The sequence below is a fragment of the Hyaena hyaena genome, unplaced genomic scaffold (genome assembly GCF_003009895.1).
Source record: "Hyaena hyaena isolate Hyena2069 unplaced genomic scaffold, ASM300989v1 scaffold_451, whole genome shotgun sequence".
Lineage (NCBI taxonomy): Eukaryota > Metazoa > Chordata > Mammalia > Carnivora > Hyaenidae > Hyaena > Hyaena hyaena.
In genome coordinates, this window is record NW_024081080.1 from 227332 (window position 1) to 245971 (window position 18640).

General features: G+C 41.9%; 1 protein-coding gene across 5 annotated transcripts in view; it reads right to left on the minus strand.

Moving 5' to 3' along the window:
* The window catches only part of TAF1 (TATA-box binding protein associated factor 1), an 83480-nt gene that overhangs the window by 51015 nt on the left and 13825 nt on the right, over positions 1-18640 (minus strand). For 4 of the 5 annotated variants that reach the window (XM_039253329.1, XM_039253327.1, XM_039253325.1 and 1 more), the window contains exons 17-28: positions 18485-18615; positions 17576-17656; positions 13961-14110; positions 13659-13778; positions 12924-13099; positions 12158-12336; positions 10266-10479; positions 9661-9826; positions 8086-8297; positions 5033-5141; positions 4708-4806; positions 4224-4401 (exon numbers count right to left, since the gene is read on the minus strand). In XM_039253329.1, coding sequence (XP_039109260.1) covers positions 4224-4401; positions 4708-4806; positions 5033-5141; positions 8086-8297; positions 9661-9826; positions 10266-10479; positions 12158-12336; positions 12924-13099; positions 13659-13778; positions 13961-14110; positions 17576-17656; positions 18485-18615 — 1815 coding nt within the window. The remainder of the gene's footprint in view (positions 1-4223; positions 4402-4707; positions 4807-5032; positions 5142-8085; positions 8298-9660; positions 9827-10265; positions 10480-12157; positions 12337-12923; positions 13100-13658; positions 13779-13960; positions 14111-17575; positions 17657-18484; positions 18616-18640) is intronic. The other variant, XM_039253326.1, reaches the window with a different exon arrangement.

Here is an 18640-nt window from a genome sequence, read left to right on the forward strand (position 1 = left end):
TCAAAACCACAATAAGATACCACTTCACATCCACCAAGATGGCTAGAATAAAAAAGATATACAATAACAAGCAGTGACAAGGATGTGGAGAAATCAGAACCCTTACATACTGCTGATGGGATTATATAAAATGTGGTTGCTCTGGAAAACAACTTGATTGTTTCTCAAAAAGTTTCTTTTAAGCCTATTTATTTTGAGAGAGAGAGAGGATGTGAGCAGGAGAGTGACAGGGACTGTCAGCACAGAGCCTGGCACGGGTCTCGATCTCATGAACCGTTAGATCATGACCTGAGCCAAAATCAAGCATCGGACGCTTAACTGACTGAGCCATGCAGGTGCTTCAAGTTTTTTTTAACTTTTTTTTTTTTAATAAAAAGAGCCCACAAGCAGGGAAGAGGGGCAGTAAGGGAGGGAGGGAGGGAGGGAGAGAGGGGAGGAGAGAGAGAGAGAATATCTCAAGCAGCCTCCATGCTTAGCATGGAGCCCAACGCAGGGCTCAATCCCATGACCCTGGGATCATGACCTGAGCAGAAATCAAGAGTCAGATGCTCAACCGAATGAGCCATCCAAATGCTCCATCAAAAAGTTAAACATAGAGCTTCCATGCGTTACCAGCAATTCCACCCCTAGATATATATCTAAGAGAAATGAAAACAAATGTGTACACAAAAACTTATACACAAATGTTCACAGCAGCATTTTTTGTACTAACCAAGGAGTATATAAATAATGCAGATGTCTACAAACTGATGAAGAAATTCTTAAAATGGGGTATGTCTATACAATGGAATACTAGGTGATGATAAAAAGGAATGAAGTACTGATACATACTACCACATACATATTAAAGCTGATCCCTTTAAATGTGTGAATTGGGAGCTCCTGGGCGGCTCAGTCGATTGAGCGTCTGACTTTTGCTCAGGTCATAATCTCAAGGTTTGTGAGTTCGAGCCCTGCATTGGGCTCTCTGCTGCTTAGCGCAGAGCCTACTTCAGATCCTCTGTTCCTCCCACCCCATATGCATGTTCTCTCAAAAATAAGTACATATTTAAAAATAAACATATAAATGCTTGAATTGTATATTATGTGAATCATGTCTCAGTAAAGCTGTTTAAGTAAACAGGTATTTCTGGAATGTGGCCACTTGAACCAGCAATTAGGAAGTTACCGGTACTTCAACTTCAGGGCCGTAAGGTGTGAATGGGAAGTGAGTAAGTGGAGAAGAGTATATGAAACATAGTGGTTAAGAGCATAGGCTCTGGGGCGCCTGGGTGGCTCAGTCAGTTAAGCATTTGACTCTTGGTTTCATCTCAGGTCGTGGTCTCACTGTTTGTGAGACTGAGCCCTGCACTGGGCTCTGTGCTGACAGCGCAGAACCTACTTGAGATTCTTTCTCTCCCCCTCTCTCTGTCCCTCCCCCACTCACACTCTATCTCTCTCAAAAGGAAATAAACAAACTTAAAAAAAAAAAAAAGAGCATAGGCTCCGGAGTTACATCTGGATTCACATCTCTGCAATTTTTTAGCAGTGTGACCACCTTAGTGAAGTTATTTAAACACTACAGGCTTATCGTATCTATTTATCCATAAAAATAAGGATTATAGTAGTACCCATTTCAGAGATTTCTTACGGTGAAATAAAGAAAACAATGCAAGTAAAACACTTGGAGCCAATGACAGTACTGCTACTACTACTATTATCAGCAACAGGTTTGAGCACATTCTTATCTATAAGCTTGCTTCTGTTTGTGATTAATTGTTTTAGATATTTAGGGGCTCCCATATTCGGTGCGTAGACATTTATGATTGTTAGTTCTTCCTGATGGATGGACCCTGTAATTATTATGTAGTGCCCTTCTTCATCTCTTGTGATTGTCTTTAATTTAAAGTCCAGTTTGTCTGATATAAGTATCGCTACTCCAGCTTTCTTTTGATTTCCTGTGCATGATATATATTTCTCCATCCCCTTACTTTTAATCTGAAGGTATCTTCCCATCTAAAATGAGTTTCTTGTAGACAGCATATAGATGGATTTTGTTTTTTAATCCTATCAGCAACAGGTTTGAGGAAGAAAGAGGATTGAGCTGGGGGGGATATAAGGCTATGAAAAAGTCATAACTTTAATTTCAATTTTTTTCACTTGGCAATGAGAAAGAATGAAATCATGCCATCTGCAGCAACATGGATGGAACTGGAGGGTATTATGCTAAGTGAAATAAGTCAGGCAGAGAAAGACAGATACCATATGTTTGCACTCATACATGGATCTTGAGAAACTTAACAGAAGACCACGGGGGAGGGGGAGAAGAAGGGGAAAAATAATTACAGAGTGGGAGGGAGGCAAACCATAAGAGACTCTTAAATACAAAGAACAAACTAAGGGGGTGAAGGGGGTGGGGAAGAGGGAATAGGGGGTGATGGGCATTGAGGAGGGCACTTGCTGGGATGAGCAGTAGGTGTTGTATGTAAGCCAATTTGACAATAAATTATATTAAATTTTTTTTCATTAAAAAATTTCAATTTTTTTTTTTACTAACATCTCCACCTAAATGACCCACAGGTACTTCAGCTCTGTATTTTCAAAGTCGATTCTTATACCTTCCCATTCCTATTTCAATCTACTTTTCTTTTTTTTTTCCCCTTTTTATTAGCAAGAGATAGAGAGAGTAAGGGAGAGGGACAGTGGGGAGAGAGACAGAGAGAAAGAATCTTAAGCAGGTTCCATGCTCAATGCAGAGCCCAACGCAGGGCTCAATCCCACAGTCCTGGAATCATGACCCGAGCAGAAATCAAGGGTCAGACACTCAACCGACTGAGCCACCCAGGGGCCCCCAATCTGACTTTAAGTATTTATCCTTGTAACCTGAATGACAGTTGGGCCTAACAAATGTATTCTTCCCTTGTGTGTGTGTCTAGCACTCTGATAGGCCCTGAATATAAAGATGAATAAGACATAGTCTCTCCAGGAGGTCACAAAGTGGTGGGAGATTCTGCTATATAAATAACTATAATGACATAATAAGAGTCATAAAAGTTTATTTAATTGTGCTGGGGAGCACAGAGGATCAAAAAATGGTATTTTGGGCAGTCTGAGTTAAGTCTCCATGAAGAGATGATATGAATTGGTCTAGAAACTATGAATGGAAATTCATCACCAAAAGGGAAGAAAGCACATTCCAGACAGGACATAGACTGTGCAAGAGTCATGAAGAAATGGCAACAGGATATTTAGTGAAATGTGGCAGGAGTCTCTAGTAGGTACGGGAGCCAGGCATTGGACAGGAGACTAGATAAATGGGTCAGGCCTGTTTGTGAAAGGTCACAGAATCCAGGTACTTCTATTGTCCCATGTTTACAGATGACAATACTGAGGAGGCTGTGAGAGCCTGTCTAGGGTAACTTTTCTAAGGTAACTTAATTCGTAAGTGGCAGAGCCGTGACTCATTCTCTGGCTGTACTTTTCACCCTCACACTTAGATATGTGAATCTGTGCTCAAGGATCCAACTGGAGACCAGAAACCTTTATCTCCCTTATAGGCAGAAGTTGTACTGTTTCCCCTCTTTTAAGACTCAGAAAGCAGAGGGCGCCTGGGTGGCTAAGTCGGTTGAGCATCCAACTTCGGCTCAGGTCATGATCTCACGGTGCGTGGGTTTGAGCCCCACATCGGGCTCTGTGCTGACAGCTCAGAGCCTGGAGCCTGCTTCAGATTCTGTGTCTCGCTCTCTCTCTGACCCTCCCCTGCTCACACTGTCTCTCTCTCTCTCAGAAATAAATAAAACATTAAAAAAAAAAAAACTTGGAAAGCAGATTTCTTTCTCCTTCCCCTTCCAGCTTTTGAGCAAAGTGAACATATAATAGCCCCTATAACAAATCTGTAGGTCAAATCAAAGACTCACAACAAACACGGTCACAGGCACATACTCTGCACGGATTCCATCCACACTGTCTCTCCCTTCCACGTAATTAGGCCCACTTCTTCCTCCCACTAATCTCCATGCAATTGTTTCATTTCAAAAGACAGACTCCAAATTCTCCAGAGGACATATTCAAAAGTGGGACTAAAAAGAAGTAAGTAATATTAAATGTGCACTCTCTGATTTTCATGACCCCAAAATGCACTGTACACCATTTCAGTCAGTCCAATCTAGTCTGACTTTAGGACTAGTAAGGTGACTACGTCACTGAAAGGTGACCTTTGCAGTCAAGGAACAGGTGATTCTTACCATTGTAGGTTGCACTGTTTTTCACAATCAGCTCCAAATGTTCTCTGAACTCTTCCCGAGATGGGTAGAGGCGTTTACGTACATTTTCACGGAGTGTCTGTAAGTCCATTGGTCGAGTGATGATTTTGTAGTAGTCCTTCACAACCTTTGCATTGACTGGAGTGTGGAAAGGGTAGGTCTGTGCCAACAAGAGATAGCATTATCCGTGAGCAAAGAACACTTGACGCAGCCGATTCCTGAAGACTCACATCTTACCTGCCTACCTGGCCATCAACTCTTAAAGGAATCTTTCTAGATGAAGCATGTAGGTGTCTGTTTCCTCTACTAAACTATTAAAAAAAAAAAAAAACCCCAAAAAACTACATTGCAAAGAATTAGGAGTTCCAGGCACCTAAGCCTGTACTCTACTGCCCTCTATCTGAAATCACAGGCACAACAAAGGACCTTACCATTACTATTGGAGACATGAATGCAATGAACTCACATTTGGAAGATCTCTCATGTCATTGATGATAGACTCCAAGATGGATGACAAGGTTACCATTGGGTCTGTTCTGCGCCGGTGGATGGACTTATGAGGTCTCTGAGGAAAAACGAGAAATCAGAGAGGGTGTTCCATTAAGTAAGAAAAACAAACAAGTAATACTTTCTAGCTATAGCTTAGAAATCTTGTAACGAACAGTATGCATAATTTTCAGGACAGGGCCAAAGGGAGAATAATCTAAGGCTGGGCCAGAGCCGTGGGTTAGAGCGCTGGAGAAATTAATGAGAATCCCACCTAGTCAGAAGGAAGCAATGCAGATACTCACATTTAAGTAGTCACAGTGAACAGTGGTTCCAACTCGCCGTTTCTTCTTGGGAGGAAGTTGCTGTTTGGGGAACTTGAGAACCAGGGATTTTCTGCGAACCTCATCTGCACTGTAATCAATAACACTTTCATAGCATGCAGTCCATATCTCTAGTCACCAGAAAAAAAGCCAACTACAATGAAGAGGTCCAAAGTACCTGATCATGAGCCTTGGGGAGGAAAAAGCCAAACCAAAGGCCAGATAGCCGCATTCTAAGGCTCAGATCAGGCAAGGCCTTATACAATCTTCAAATTAATAAAGAACTAGGCAAGCCACAACTTCACCTCAGTTTCCTAAATTTGGAAGATAAGGGAACGGGGCTAAAGGAATTTCAAAAATCCTTCCAGCTCCAACATTCTACCTTAGGGTTCAAGGGCTAGGAAGCTGAGCTTACTTACAATGGAAACAAGGACGAAATTAAAAACTGGTTTGAAATAAAAATGAGTTTGAGTTTCTCTCAATCATTAAAAGCCCAACCACCTTCTTCCTTTCCATTGCATAGAAGCAAGATGCCACATTTTCCTTTTCTAATGTTCTTCAAAACATACTATTACAGATACTGATAAGTTAAATCAAGAACGGAAAAGAGTCCCACACTTGATAGGAGCAAAAACAAATCATGGTGATGGGCGGTAACTAGGGTTATGGTAATGATCCCTTTGTAATGTACATAAACAGAGATTTACAATATTGTACATCTGAAACTTACACATTACATACCAATTTTACCTCAATAACAAATTAATATAACTATGTATCAAATTGATTAAAAATTACACACAAAAAATCATTCAAATATATTTTGAATATAATACCCTGACCGTTCAACTTCACTGGCATATAGTCTAAGAATATCAAACTAGAGCAAACACTTTGATCCTACTTTAAAGGTTTGTTGTTAGTGGTACTGGTATTAGAATTCTCAGGCAATAACTATTTTGTACATAACAATAACAAATGTACAGATGGAGCAAATGATTCAACGTCTTGATGCTGGGAACCAGAGAAAGGATACAAATACGAATGGGGAAAGAAGAGGAAGACTCTGTAGACACAATTTTATTGGAGGTTTTGACATCAAGGTTTTGATATGTTATTTACAATATATGTTTATTCCCTAGTTCTGTCCACTAAAAGCCTAGAAGCAAGGACATCTCAGTGGCAATGAGCATACCTAATACCTAGATCTTGGTTCTAAATACCATTCCCCAATAAAAGGAACCAGGGCTCTTTGAGGAAATGGCTGGTTCTAGGTCTTGAACAAGGAAATTTCAAGGACAGCGTAGAACTTCTTGTGTCAGAAAGCAAAGAAGTTCTAAAAAGGACACAGGATCTGGCTTTAAGAGGTCAAATTTGAGACAACATGGGCATCACAATTAAAACAGTGTTAATAAGTTAAATTACATTAAGTTTACAAAAGGAAGAATTTCAAAATCCATAGTAATAAATGAAAAGGAAAGGAGAGCTTTTCTTTATAGAATGCCAGTTAATGTAGAAAGAATGCTATCATTAGAAAAACCACAGTTTCACAACCCCCAATGTAATCACTGAGTTAGGCAACGATCATCAATGGATGCTACAACTACTGAGAGAAAGACTGTTAGGGAACAGGATATTCACCCACATGCTAATTACAAAGGGAAAAACATACCTTTATTGTAAGAGGGTTCTGGGGATCACCACTAAGATGACCAAAACAGTGAGAAAACCTGGCATTATATGCTTCTTGATGTGGCGTAATAAGTACATATTATCACCTATATAGTAAACTTGCCAAAGACATTTAATCTAAACGTAACCAGTGAGAAAACAATCAGACAAATCCAGAATATGGGATATCTTATGAGACAGCTGGCCTGGACTCTTCAAAAACTTCAATGGCATGCAAACCAAAATAGGCAGAGAGAACAGTTCTAGATTAAGAAGTATTCAAAATAGTTAATGTTTGAACCAGGATTGGATCCTGAACTAGGGGCAGGGCAGGCCATAAAGGACATTGAGACGACCAAAGAAATTTAAATAAGAACCAGATATTAGATACTACTGACCTAATGTTAATTTTCTTAGGTGTGATGGTATGTTATGTCCTTTGTCTTAGACAATGTGCGGAATTTATGAGTGAAACATCGAGATGCCTGCAACTTACTTCCAAATAGTTCAGCAAAACAAAATGTTTTAGACATATAAAAATGAAACAAACATGACAAACATTAATTGTAACTTTAGAGGAATGATATACGTACTCTACTATTCTTTCAACTTTTCTTTAGATTTGCAAGTTTCTAACTAAAAAGTCAGGGGGAAAATGTTTCTTAACTTAAAAACTTCTCCACTTGATTATCTGTTACATTCTCTGAGAGCAAGAGACAGGTAGGAATAAGCATAGTTCATGTCTCCTTAATCCTTCTGGGTGGTCCATTATCAGGACACTGAAATTGAGGGGGGCACCTGGGTGGCTTAGTGGGTTAAGCATCTGACTTCGGCTCAAGTCGTGATCCCACGGTTTGTGGGGTCGAGCCCCAGATTGGGCTCTGTGCTGACAGCTCAGAGTCTGGAACCCGCTTCAGATTCTGCATCTCCCTCTCTCTCTGCCCCTCCCCCACTCATACTCTGTCTCTCTGAAAAATAAACAAACATTTAAAAAAAAAAAAAAAGAACACTGAGATTAGGGACTTTACAAATCTAGTGAGTGCTCTGTGCCAGGCACTGTACTATATGCTTCTATAATCTCTCATTTTACCTTTGCAACTTCCCTGGTCAAGGAGGTTTTATTTTGTAAATAAGGAAGTGGAGACTCAGGAAGTTAGGCAGCATGCCCCAAGGCGAGCGGGAGAGCCTAAGGAGTGCTTTATGACAAAAGACCCTAATTTTCATCACTGGAAACAATTACTGAGGAAAACCCATGAAAGCACCCATGCCCTCAGTTCCACTTAGAGGACCCATCATACCCACCCCTGCCCCCCTTCGACCACAGACAGATCTCCCCACGGCACTTCCTGGGTGCTATCCCTTACCTCTCAATCAGCTGTTTCCCCAGGACAATCTTGGTCCCTTCAACCTTGATAAGTTCTTCATTATCATTATGAATGACAGTCTTTTCCAGCTCTTCCTCCTGCTCCTCTGTCATGGCAACAGGGTTGGAGGGCGGAGCATTTGTTTGATAGTAGAGGGGGCAGAATTTGTTCGTCCTCATGTGCCCAATGGCACCACAAGCCCCACACTTCAGCTGCAAAAGGGAAAAGTATCAGCATGTCAGAGGTAAACAGGCTGCACGAGATTCGCTTTACAAAATACACACAAGGCAGGAGAGAAACAAAGGCAGGTGCAGAACTTTTGCTGTAACAGAGTTGCTCTACACCTTTCGACCAGAAGCCACTGGACACAAGAGCATGTATGGAAACGACACATTAAAAATAAAATGCAATCCAGAAACTGGACATTTTAAAACTATCAAACGAGGAAGAAAAGGGAGAGGATTTCTACCCTAAACTTAAGTTGTAAAGTATGAAAATGTTAAATATGCAGGAGAAAGTCTCTTAGAAGCCCAAAGTGTATTTCCAGTCCCAGGGAAAAGGCTCATTAATACCAAGTCTCCATCTCAGCTTTGCAACTGATCTCAGTTTCATCTGTAAAATGGGGTCTCTATCATAGTTATTGAATATCATATATAAGGAAGGAACTTGAGGGGCGCCTGGACGGCTCAGTCAGTTAAGCATCTTTCGGTTCAGGTCACGATCTCACAGTTCATGGGTTCGAGCCCCATATTGGGCTCTCTGCTTACAGTTCCGAATCTGGAGCCTGCTTCGGATTCTGTTGTTTTCCTCTCTCTCTGCCTCTCCCCTGCTTTCTCTCTCTCTCTCACATAAATAAACATTAAAAATTTAAAAAAATGAAAGGAACTTGAAAATATTTAATGACCTCAGTCCATGTTACCAGCAGTTTACATTTACTGAGACTTTTACAGTGTATAAAGCGTTTCCCATGCATCGTAGCACTTACTCCAACAACATTATGAGACAGGTATCATATTTTATAGAAGAGAAAAACAGGTATGGTAAGGTTAAGGTCCCAGAGCAACTAAGTGGCAGGACGAGAACCCAGAGTTGGATCTTCTGTTTCCAAGTCCACGGCTCTTTGCGCTATAGTGCGGTTGCCTCATTTTATGGTGTACATTCCAGTTATGTCGTAGAGTAATATCTGGAATCCTACTGAAGTTATGGAAAGCAACTTGTACCATACGTTTTTTTCTGTTACTTCTTTCAGTATGTACAATTTTAAAAAGATGTGTATGTAGATAGATAGATAGATAGATAGATAGATAGATGTACACGTAAAAAAATCTATCTCAACCAAACCTATCTCAACTTCTAGGAAATATTCCCAACTGATGAAGTATAAAATTCACACCCAATGGCACCAGATTAGTCACATGAGTACTGGTAACACCTGCCTGGTAGCCACACCAGCTCAAACTAGCTTTCCACAATACTGCCCTCACTCCCAGTTAGGGAGGGTGCCAAAAGCTAAGGGAAAAAGCATGCTTTCTTCCTTTGCCTTGTTAGCTATGATTATGCCACATTAATATTTACTTTTAGGTCAGGACGCTCCTTCATTTTTTTGGGTTTCTTCTCAGGAGGACCCTTAAGCTTCTCCTTTTCCTGGTTCCGCTTAAGCCGCCTAAGCTGCTCTTGAATCCTCCGCCGCTCCTTTCTCATCTCTTCTCGATGCTGTTCATCAAAAAGGGCAAACTTTCGACTAAACGACAAGGGGGAACATAGAATAGGACCATAAGCAAACTTAAGCCAAGAAGACTGTCCTGACAGCTAAACATCTCGCAACTAAAGTAATCCATCCAGGCAGAAATAAAAGGGGCTGCCTGGCAGGCTTCCACGTGCCAGGAGGCACCTCTCTCAGAAAGAGACATCCCGAGCAATCCCTGAGATTTCTGCCAATCGACCACAAAGGACCCAGGTGGAACTGGAGACACGCCTTTATTTTGTAGCAAATCTGAAATTCTCCCTGTGATTTGGCTCTGTTCAAATCCAAAGATCTAAAGGCACCCAATCAACACAGAAGGCCAAGGTCAACTTTACAGAAAATCCTGTCACTAAGACTCAAGCACCTACCTCCTCCTCCTTCCCCGCCCCTTTTATCGTCCTCCTTATCATACTGGAAATCGGTGAGTCAAACTCACATGAATTCCTCATCTTTTGTGGTCCGTATGCGCACGTAGGCATCGATGACAGCTGGCTTTCGAACGGTCTCACAGCGAACATACTCCTTCCCCTCTTCATCTCGAAATGTGCGATAAATCTTGAGACAACGCCCGGTGGCAGAAGAGTTAAGGCTAGTCACAGAAGCTGTGTCATCATCTCTGTGATTGTTTCCTGATGCTGCTGAACCTGCTGCTGCAAGGCAGAAGAAGATTTCCACACATTCTCCCTACCACCCAAACAGTCCTTTTCCTGGAGTGGAGTGGGAACCTCGAGGCTCAACACACCACAAAAGTATGGTTCTACAGAAAGCATCAATGTCACCACCAGCCCCCAGTACACTGATTTGTCGTTTCCTGACTTCATTTTACCACTGTCAATGTTCCTATTTTTTGTTAAGTACAAGAAGTTCTGAAAGGACCTCAAAGAACTGTATGTTACAGAGGACAGAAGAAAAGTAGCTGTATTCCAAGTCCTCTGAATAGCAAAAGAAAGTCTACGCAGCAAGGAGCTGATATTCACGTTAAAGGAAAGCACTCACTAGGGCGCGCCTGGGTGGCCCAGTCAGTTAAACATCCGACTTCGGCTCAGGTCATGATCTTGCGGTTCGGGAGTTCAAGCCCCGTCTCGGGCTCTGTGCCGACCGCTGAGAGCCTGGAGCCTGCTTCAGATTCTATGTCGCCCTCTCTCTGCCCCTCCCCTACTCACACTCTGTCTCTCTCTCTCTCTCTCTCCAAAATAAACAAACGTTAACAAAATTTAAAAAAAAAAAAAAAAGAAAGAAAGAAAATTACCCAAGCACCAAGGGGCAAAACTGCCCCACAGAAACAAGTCCAGAGTCTCAAGGCCTAGAGTATGCATCTCATAATTTAATGTGAATGAACAGAAATCACCTGAGAAATCTCATTAAAACAGATTCAAATTCAGTAGGGCTTGGGGTGAGGCCTGAGAGTCTGTGCTTCTAACAAGCTCCCATGTGACATAGATACTGCTGGTCCAGGACCTCGCTGATGGAAAGGCTTTATCACATCTTTACAAAGTAATCAGAACACAAAATCACACAAAGCTTTTACAGAGAGGAGCAAACAAAGGAAACACTACTAGGAGTGAGAACAGTCATTCAAATCTTCATCTGGAGTCTTTATCCTCTCTCTCTCTGTGTCTACATCCAAATTTTCAATTGCCTGCTTGACACCTATACCGGGAAGTGTCCTGGGCACCTCAAACTCTACACGTTACTTCCTCCCTTCTCACACCTGCTTCTTTTTCTGAAATTTACTACCTTAATCAATGGGACCACCATCTTTCTAGCAGGCCCAGAATGAAATCTTAGGGTCACCTTGATTCTTCTCCTCTTCTCACTCCCAGTATGCTTATCCCAAACCAGGTCAGGCCTTTATCGTCCCCACCCTCAACTTTTGCAATTTTTGGTCGACTTTTAATTTTAACTCTTTTGAGAATCTTCTGAAAGCCACGGGTCTTCTCCTCAGAAAAGGTACACTTACACAGAATTTTACATGTGACTTCAGAGGGTTCAAGAGCAACTCCCTAAATCCATCCATGAATTCTGTATGACAAACCCTCCCCCTCTAGGAGGAATGCCTAGAAAGCTCATGTGACACACAGCACCACTAGCCCTGGCTTGGGCAGGCCCGGTACGCGCCAGAGGCAGGGAATGGACCAGCAGCGTGTCTTCCATCTGTGCCCCACAGACAAACCTACAGTCCAGGCGGCAGTAATCCCCTACCTCATCTATAGGCCTGGCTATACTCATTCCCTACTTCTTCTGCCTCCAGCTTTGCCTCAGTTATTAGTCTGAAGTCAGTTACTTCAAGATCCTTCTCTTTCTTGTCTGTGAAGACACTACCCTCACCCAGTAGCATCCGCTGCAGTTCCTTTCGCTCCTGCTCCTCCCGTTCACGTGACAGCTGAGAGCTGGTTTTCTTATTCTGCAACATGTTCTCAATGTTCTTTCCCATTTCTTCGAAGTCACTGTCTTCAGCTGAGCTGCTGTCTGTGTCTGTTGATAATACTTCGGTCGATGACAAAACTCTAAAAAGAGAAAAACAACGTTAAGAGCAGGGGAAATATGAAAGTGTATAAAGAGCTGAAGAAATATGGTTTCAGGTAAGAAGAGGAAGGTGGGAAATCAACCTTAAAAAGGAATACCCTAAATCCAGTAAGACATGGGGGCCTTAACAGAAAAGTTTTCCAAAGTCTTCCTAGACATCTGTCAACAAGGGAAGTTTGAAATATGAAAAAGCACAGCAACTCTTTCAGAATTCCGTGCGAAAGCCTAAGAAACATCTTTAATTGAGCATTACCACGTGGATAAGTAAAGCCTTCAGAAAAACACTCACTGTCCCCCACCACCACTGTAATAACTGCCAGGCCCAAATAGGCCACAGAAGCAAGCTATCACGGAACCTAGACCTCAAACCTAGCGCCTCTTGCCACTTCAAAACCTTTGCCAAGTCGCTCTCAAAGGAGTACGTGTCCGAGCAGTATTATGAACAGATACCACCCTGAAATCTCAGATACCTGACCCCCTAGTCATGTGATAAGGTAACCTCCTCTTCATTATAATAGTGTCTGTGACCTCTCCCCTTTGCAACTTGGACTTTCTCAAACAAACACACTTGTTCTGCAGGTCAAAGATGCGCTGACATTCCTCTTTGTAACGCTCTTGATGCTCAGCCACAGAAAACCTTGATCCACGGGCAAATTTACTCATGGGCCCCTCTCCGGAGCGGGCCTGTTCTGTTGACATTGTGCGTACCACGTCGATCACTTCCCAGCGGGATAACTTTTTAATCTACAGAAGAGATGGACACACACATATACATAAGTCATCAGATATTTGAAAGAATAAACCAAGGCACACACTTAGAGAGGTAGACATACATACATACATACAAACAAACAAACACACATACATACATACATAAATATCACCCAGGGGCGCCTGAGTGGCTCTATCAGTTAAGCATCTGACTTTGGCTCAGGTCATGATCTCACTGCTTGTGAGTTTGAGCCCCGGCTCAGGCTCTGTGCCGAAAGCTCAGAGCCTAGACCCTGCTTCGGATTCTGTGTCTCCCTCTCTCTCTGCCCCTCCCCTGCTCTCTCTTTCTCTCTCTCTCTCATATATAAAAAAATAAAAAATATAAAAAGTTAAAAAAAATTTTTTTAAATCACTCAAAGTGGGTTAAACAGAAAGCTTTGAGAAAGCTAACTTCTGAAAAAGTATCCAAGATGCAGAATACTACAACCCACATCACAAAATTATCCACATAGTTCCTTACATTTGCCTCCCAGCTTTTCCCTCTATATACAAAGCCCCTATGAGACTCTAAGTTTCCCTCTTCCACACTCACCTCTTCCTCAGGCACACCAAATTTACGTAGAAGCTGCTTGGCATTTTTCAGAGAAAGGCGACGGAGATCTGCATCTGTTCCTGTTACTGTCTTCTTCACAGGCTGAGGTTCCTTATCATCCTACCTCAGACATAAAATACAACAGGCAAGAAATGTAATAAGTGGAACCCCTTATAGCAGGAATCTAAGTCATCCTGTCTACTTAGGCGTTTTCCAAGTCCTCCACGTCATCCATTTCCACTCCTTATCTTCCATTTCTTCCTCCCATGATTTTTAGCTTCTAGGATTTCAGACAGTCTCACCTTCTGCTGTGTTGGTTTGTTTGGAATCTTAACATAGGAGAATCCTTCACCACACCCTGTAGGATCTGCAACCCCAGTCACCTCCAGGAGACACTTGCCCTTCATAGCAGCAATGAAAGCCCTTGTGGTGTTCCATGGAGCAGTCCGAACCTGAGGTATAGAAAGACATTCTAAGGGCTGTGGGAAGCGTGCTCTATGTCTAGCCATACTTAGAAGGTTGGGGTGCCTGGGGGCTCAGTCGGTTGAGTGTCTGATTCTTGATTTCAGCTCAGGTCATGATCCCAGGGTCATGGGATGGACCTGGGTCAGACTCTACACTGGAGCCTGCTTAAGATTCTCTTTCTCTCTCCCTCTCTCTCTCTCCCTAAAATAAAAACTAAAAAAAATTGGGGCGCCTGGGTGGCTCAGTCAACTGAGCATCTAACTTCAGCTTAGGTCATGATCTCATGGTTTGTGAGTTTGAGCCCCATATTGGGCTCTGTGCTGATAGTGTGGAGTCTACTTCGGATTTTCTCCCTGCCCCTCGCCTGCTCGTGTTCTCTCTCTCAAAATAAATAAATGAGCTTAAAATTTTTTAAAAGGAATTTAAATAGAAATCAAGATATCAGGTAGCAGAAGGAGGAATATGTGGAACACTGGTACCTTTCAGCCCCGTATTCCTTGGGATATACTGAGAGATCTCAAAGACAGTGTAGCCCCACCCTTAACGATGCTCAAAGAAGTTAGACTGATGATGCATTTGGTTGCTCCACTGCTCAAATGGCTTCTCTGGCATAACCAACATATTCTATAATTAAATAATAAGATGCTTTACAAAGCACTGGCCTTAACTCCAGCAGCATCAAACCAAAGTCCATTCTACCTCTGCCACCGGTTTGATGAAAAATGTCTGTCCTCCTTTGGGACCCTGAATAGTATTTACTGACCCCTGAAAAATTAAGACAAGAGGAATATGCTTGTCCACACAGACCAGTTAAGAGTATATACATGATCAGCTAAAAAGTGGACAATTCTATTCAAGTTTCAATCCTGAAGGCTATTCAACAAAATCCTTAATTTCTGAAATTCTCAGACATCCACTCACTTTTTTTCACTCCAACCTCAAAAGAACACCACAGCAATGTTTCTTCACTCACTCTGATCTCATTTACTATCATTCACTGATTTAACAAATATTTTTTGAATACCTACTCCACTCCAGGCACTACTTTCTCACAGACCTCCTATTAGTGAGGCTGAGACAAATAAGCAACCAAATTCAATACTGCACCACTGGTGCATTAACAGGAAAGTAGAAAGTGTTACCTGTACATTAAGAAGGGAAGAGCGATGATCCAGTATGAGTGAAGGGTGAGAGTGAGGGCAAGAGTCGGGACAAGATTCCAAAAGAATATAAACTGCAGACAAAGGTAAGATAGTAGAGGAGTGGCGAGGAAATATTCTAAGCAGAGGAAAAGGCAGTTGTAAAATCCCAGAAGGCAACAAAAGACATTTGGTCCCCTACGGGACCAGTTAGGAGTATATACGTGGTTAGCTTTAGCATATTTGGAGCTTAGAGTACAAGATGGGCAGTGACAGGAGGTGAGAGGAGGTCAGAATTACATACAAGACCCAAATCATGTAGCTTCTTGTAAATAACATAAATAGCTACTTTCTGAAAGAAACGAGGACCCAAAGGAAGTCTTTGGGCAAGAAAGTCATACATATGATCAAGGTTTTGTTAGGATACAAAAGAATGAAAAGGCAACCTACAGAATGGGAGAAAATATTTGCACAGCATGTATCTGAGGAGATATTAATATCCGGAATATACAAAGAACTCCTAAAACAACAAAAAAAAAACCTGATTCAAAAAAGGACAAATAAGACATGAATAGACACTTCTCAAAAGAGGATCTACAAATGTCCAATAAGCAACATAACTAATTATTAGGGAAATACAAATCAAAATCACAATGAGATACCACCTCATACCCATTAGCATGGCTACTATCAAAAAATTCATAAATAACAAGTGTTGGCAAGTTTGGAGAAACTGAAATTCTTATATACCATTGGTAGGAGCATAAAATGCCCCAGATGCTTTGAAAACAAAAAGTCTGGAGGTTGCTCAAAAAATTAAAAACAGGGGCGCCTGGGTGGCTTAGTCGGTTAAGCGTCCGACTTTCGCTTAGGTCGTGATCTCGCGGTTCGTGGGTTCGAGCCCCATGTCAGGCTCTGTGCTGACAGCCAGCTCAGAGCCTGGAGCCTGTTTCAGTCTGTGACTCCCTCTCTCTCTGACCCTCCCCTGCTCACGCTGTCTCTCTCTCTCTCTCTCCTAGAAATAAATAAAACATTAAAAATTAAAAAAAAATTAAAAACAGAGCTACCATGTGATCCAGTAATCCACTTCCGGGTACATACGCAAAATAACAGAAAATAGAACCTTGAAGAGATATTTGCACACTCACGTTCATAGCAGCACTATTCACAATGGCTAAGAGGCAGAAACAACGCAAATGTCCATCAATGGATGAATGGATCAACAAAATGTGGTGTATACATACAATGGAAAATTATTCAGCCTTAAAAAGGAAGGAAATTCTGATATAGGCGACAACACGGATGAACCTTGAGGATACTATGCTAGATAAAATAAACCAGTCACATAGAAACAAATACTGTAGGATTCCACTTAGCTGGAGTACTTAAGAGGAGTAAAATTCATTGAGACAGAAAGTAGAGTGGTGGTTGCAGAGGTTGGGGGAGAGAACAATGGGGACTTGTTGTTTAACGGGTAACAGAGTTTCAGTTTTGCAAGATGAAGAGTTCCAGATATTGGTTATATGAACCGAACATTAGTGAGCTGTATACACTTAAAGGTTAAAATGGCAAATTTTATGTTATGTATATATTACCACAACTAAAAAAAAAGAAAGAGTACTTGTTGCATGAGTCCATTTATCTAAAATTCTAGAAAACATGGGGCACCTGGATGGTTCAGTCAGTTAAGCATCTGACTACAGCTTCAGGTCATGATCTCGCAGTCTGAGTTTGAGCCCTGCATCAGGCTCTGTGCTGACAGCTCAGAGCCTAGAGCCTGCTGCAGATTCTGTGTCTCCCTCTCTCTCTCTACCCCTCCCTGGCTCATGCTCTGTCTCTCTCTCAAAAATAAACAAAGATTAAAAAAAATAAATAAAATTCTAGAAAATGTGAACTGACCTATAGTGACAGAAAGCATCTGTGGTTGTCAGGGCACAAGGAGGGTGACAAGAAGGGAGAAAACAGAAGAAAGGAATTTCAAAGGGGCACAAAGAAACTTTTGGGGTGACAGATATATCATCTTGTATGAGGATTCACAGGTATAAACATACATCAAAACACATCAAATTGTACACTAAATATGTGCTGCTTATAGTATGTCAATCTTATCTCAATAAAGCTGCTTTGTAAAAAAAGGATAAATATGGAGTGCCTGGATAGCTCACTCAGTTAAGTGTTGGATTCCTGATCTCAGAGTCGTGAGTTCAAGCCCCACGTTGGGCTCTGCACAGGGCGTGAAGCCTTAAAAAAAAAAAAAAAAAGAAAGAAAAGGACAAATGGGATGTACTAATAAAAATCAGTGTAAAGCCTTACCTCATCATCAATCTTCATCTGGAAATCTTCCTCATTTTCTTCTTCTGGAGCAAAAAAGGACTTCTCACCATAGCCAGCATCCTGGAAGAGCACAAATCTATGCATGTAAACCAATCAATAAATTGGAAAAGACAGAGTACAAGTTTCACTACGTACCAAGTACAGAATATCAAAGTACATTTTTGCACAGAGAATAGACTGTGTAAAGTCTTCAATGTATCTATCACCATGCTATTACACTTCAGGGCACTTGCCAGTTGATATATGGATAGGTAAGACCCATAAAGGAAGCTAGATAGTGATGCTCGTGACTGTAGACTCGGTAACTCAGTGGTCTAGCTGCGCTATCACACCCCAGATCTAGGGGACAAGGACGCCTTGCCTTCTCTAAAGCACATGTCTGACACCGTCACCTCGGTCCACCTGCAAGGCCATGGAAAACAACTGAGAAGTCTTTTCCTGTTTACATGCCTGTCTTGTAAAGAACGAAGCTTCAGTTTGTTCTCAGCATTCAAGAGTCTTTCATGGTTGTGGGTGGGAGAGAGGGGAACGGGGGTGATGGGCATGGAGGAGGGTGCTTGTTGGGCTGAGCACGGGGTGTTATATGTAAACCAACTGGACAATAAACTATTTAAGGGGAAAAAAAAAAGAACGAAGCTTAAAGTCACCACCTACATGGATGCAACAATATGCCCTACGTCTCTCATTAGGCCTTCCCACCGATATTCAGCTACACTGTAGTTTTCCTCAGCACCAATGTACACCGAGTTCCTCACGTAGTTTGAATTTTCAAATAACTGGTTAATAACCTAGTAACCATCGCTTCTAAGCCAATGGGAATAGTCTTCATCCTCCCCTCCCTGGGAGCAGTCCATGGGCAGAGGCAGTGCCTGAGAGGCAGGTGCTCACCTTCAGCCGCTGCTCGGCCGCTATCATGCTGTAGTAAGCACAGCATTGCTCTGGAGACACCATAGCTCGGATCTCTTCTTCAGTTGGCAAACGGAAATCAGACTTCAGCACCCACCAGTTTGAGTCCATCCCTAGAAAAAGCAGAGAGAATGAGAT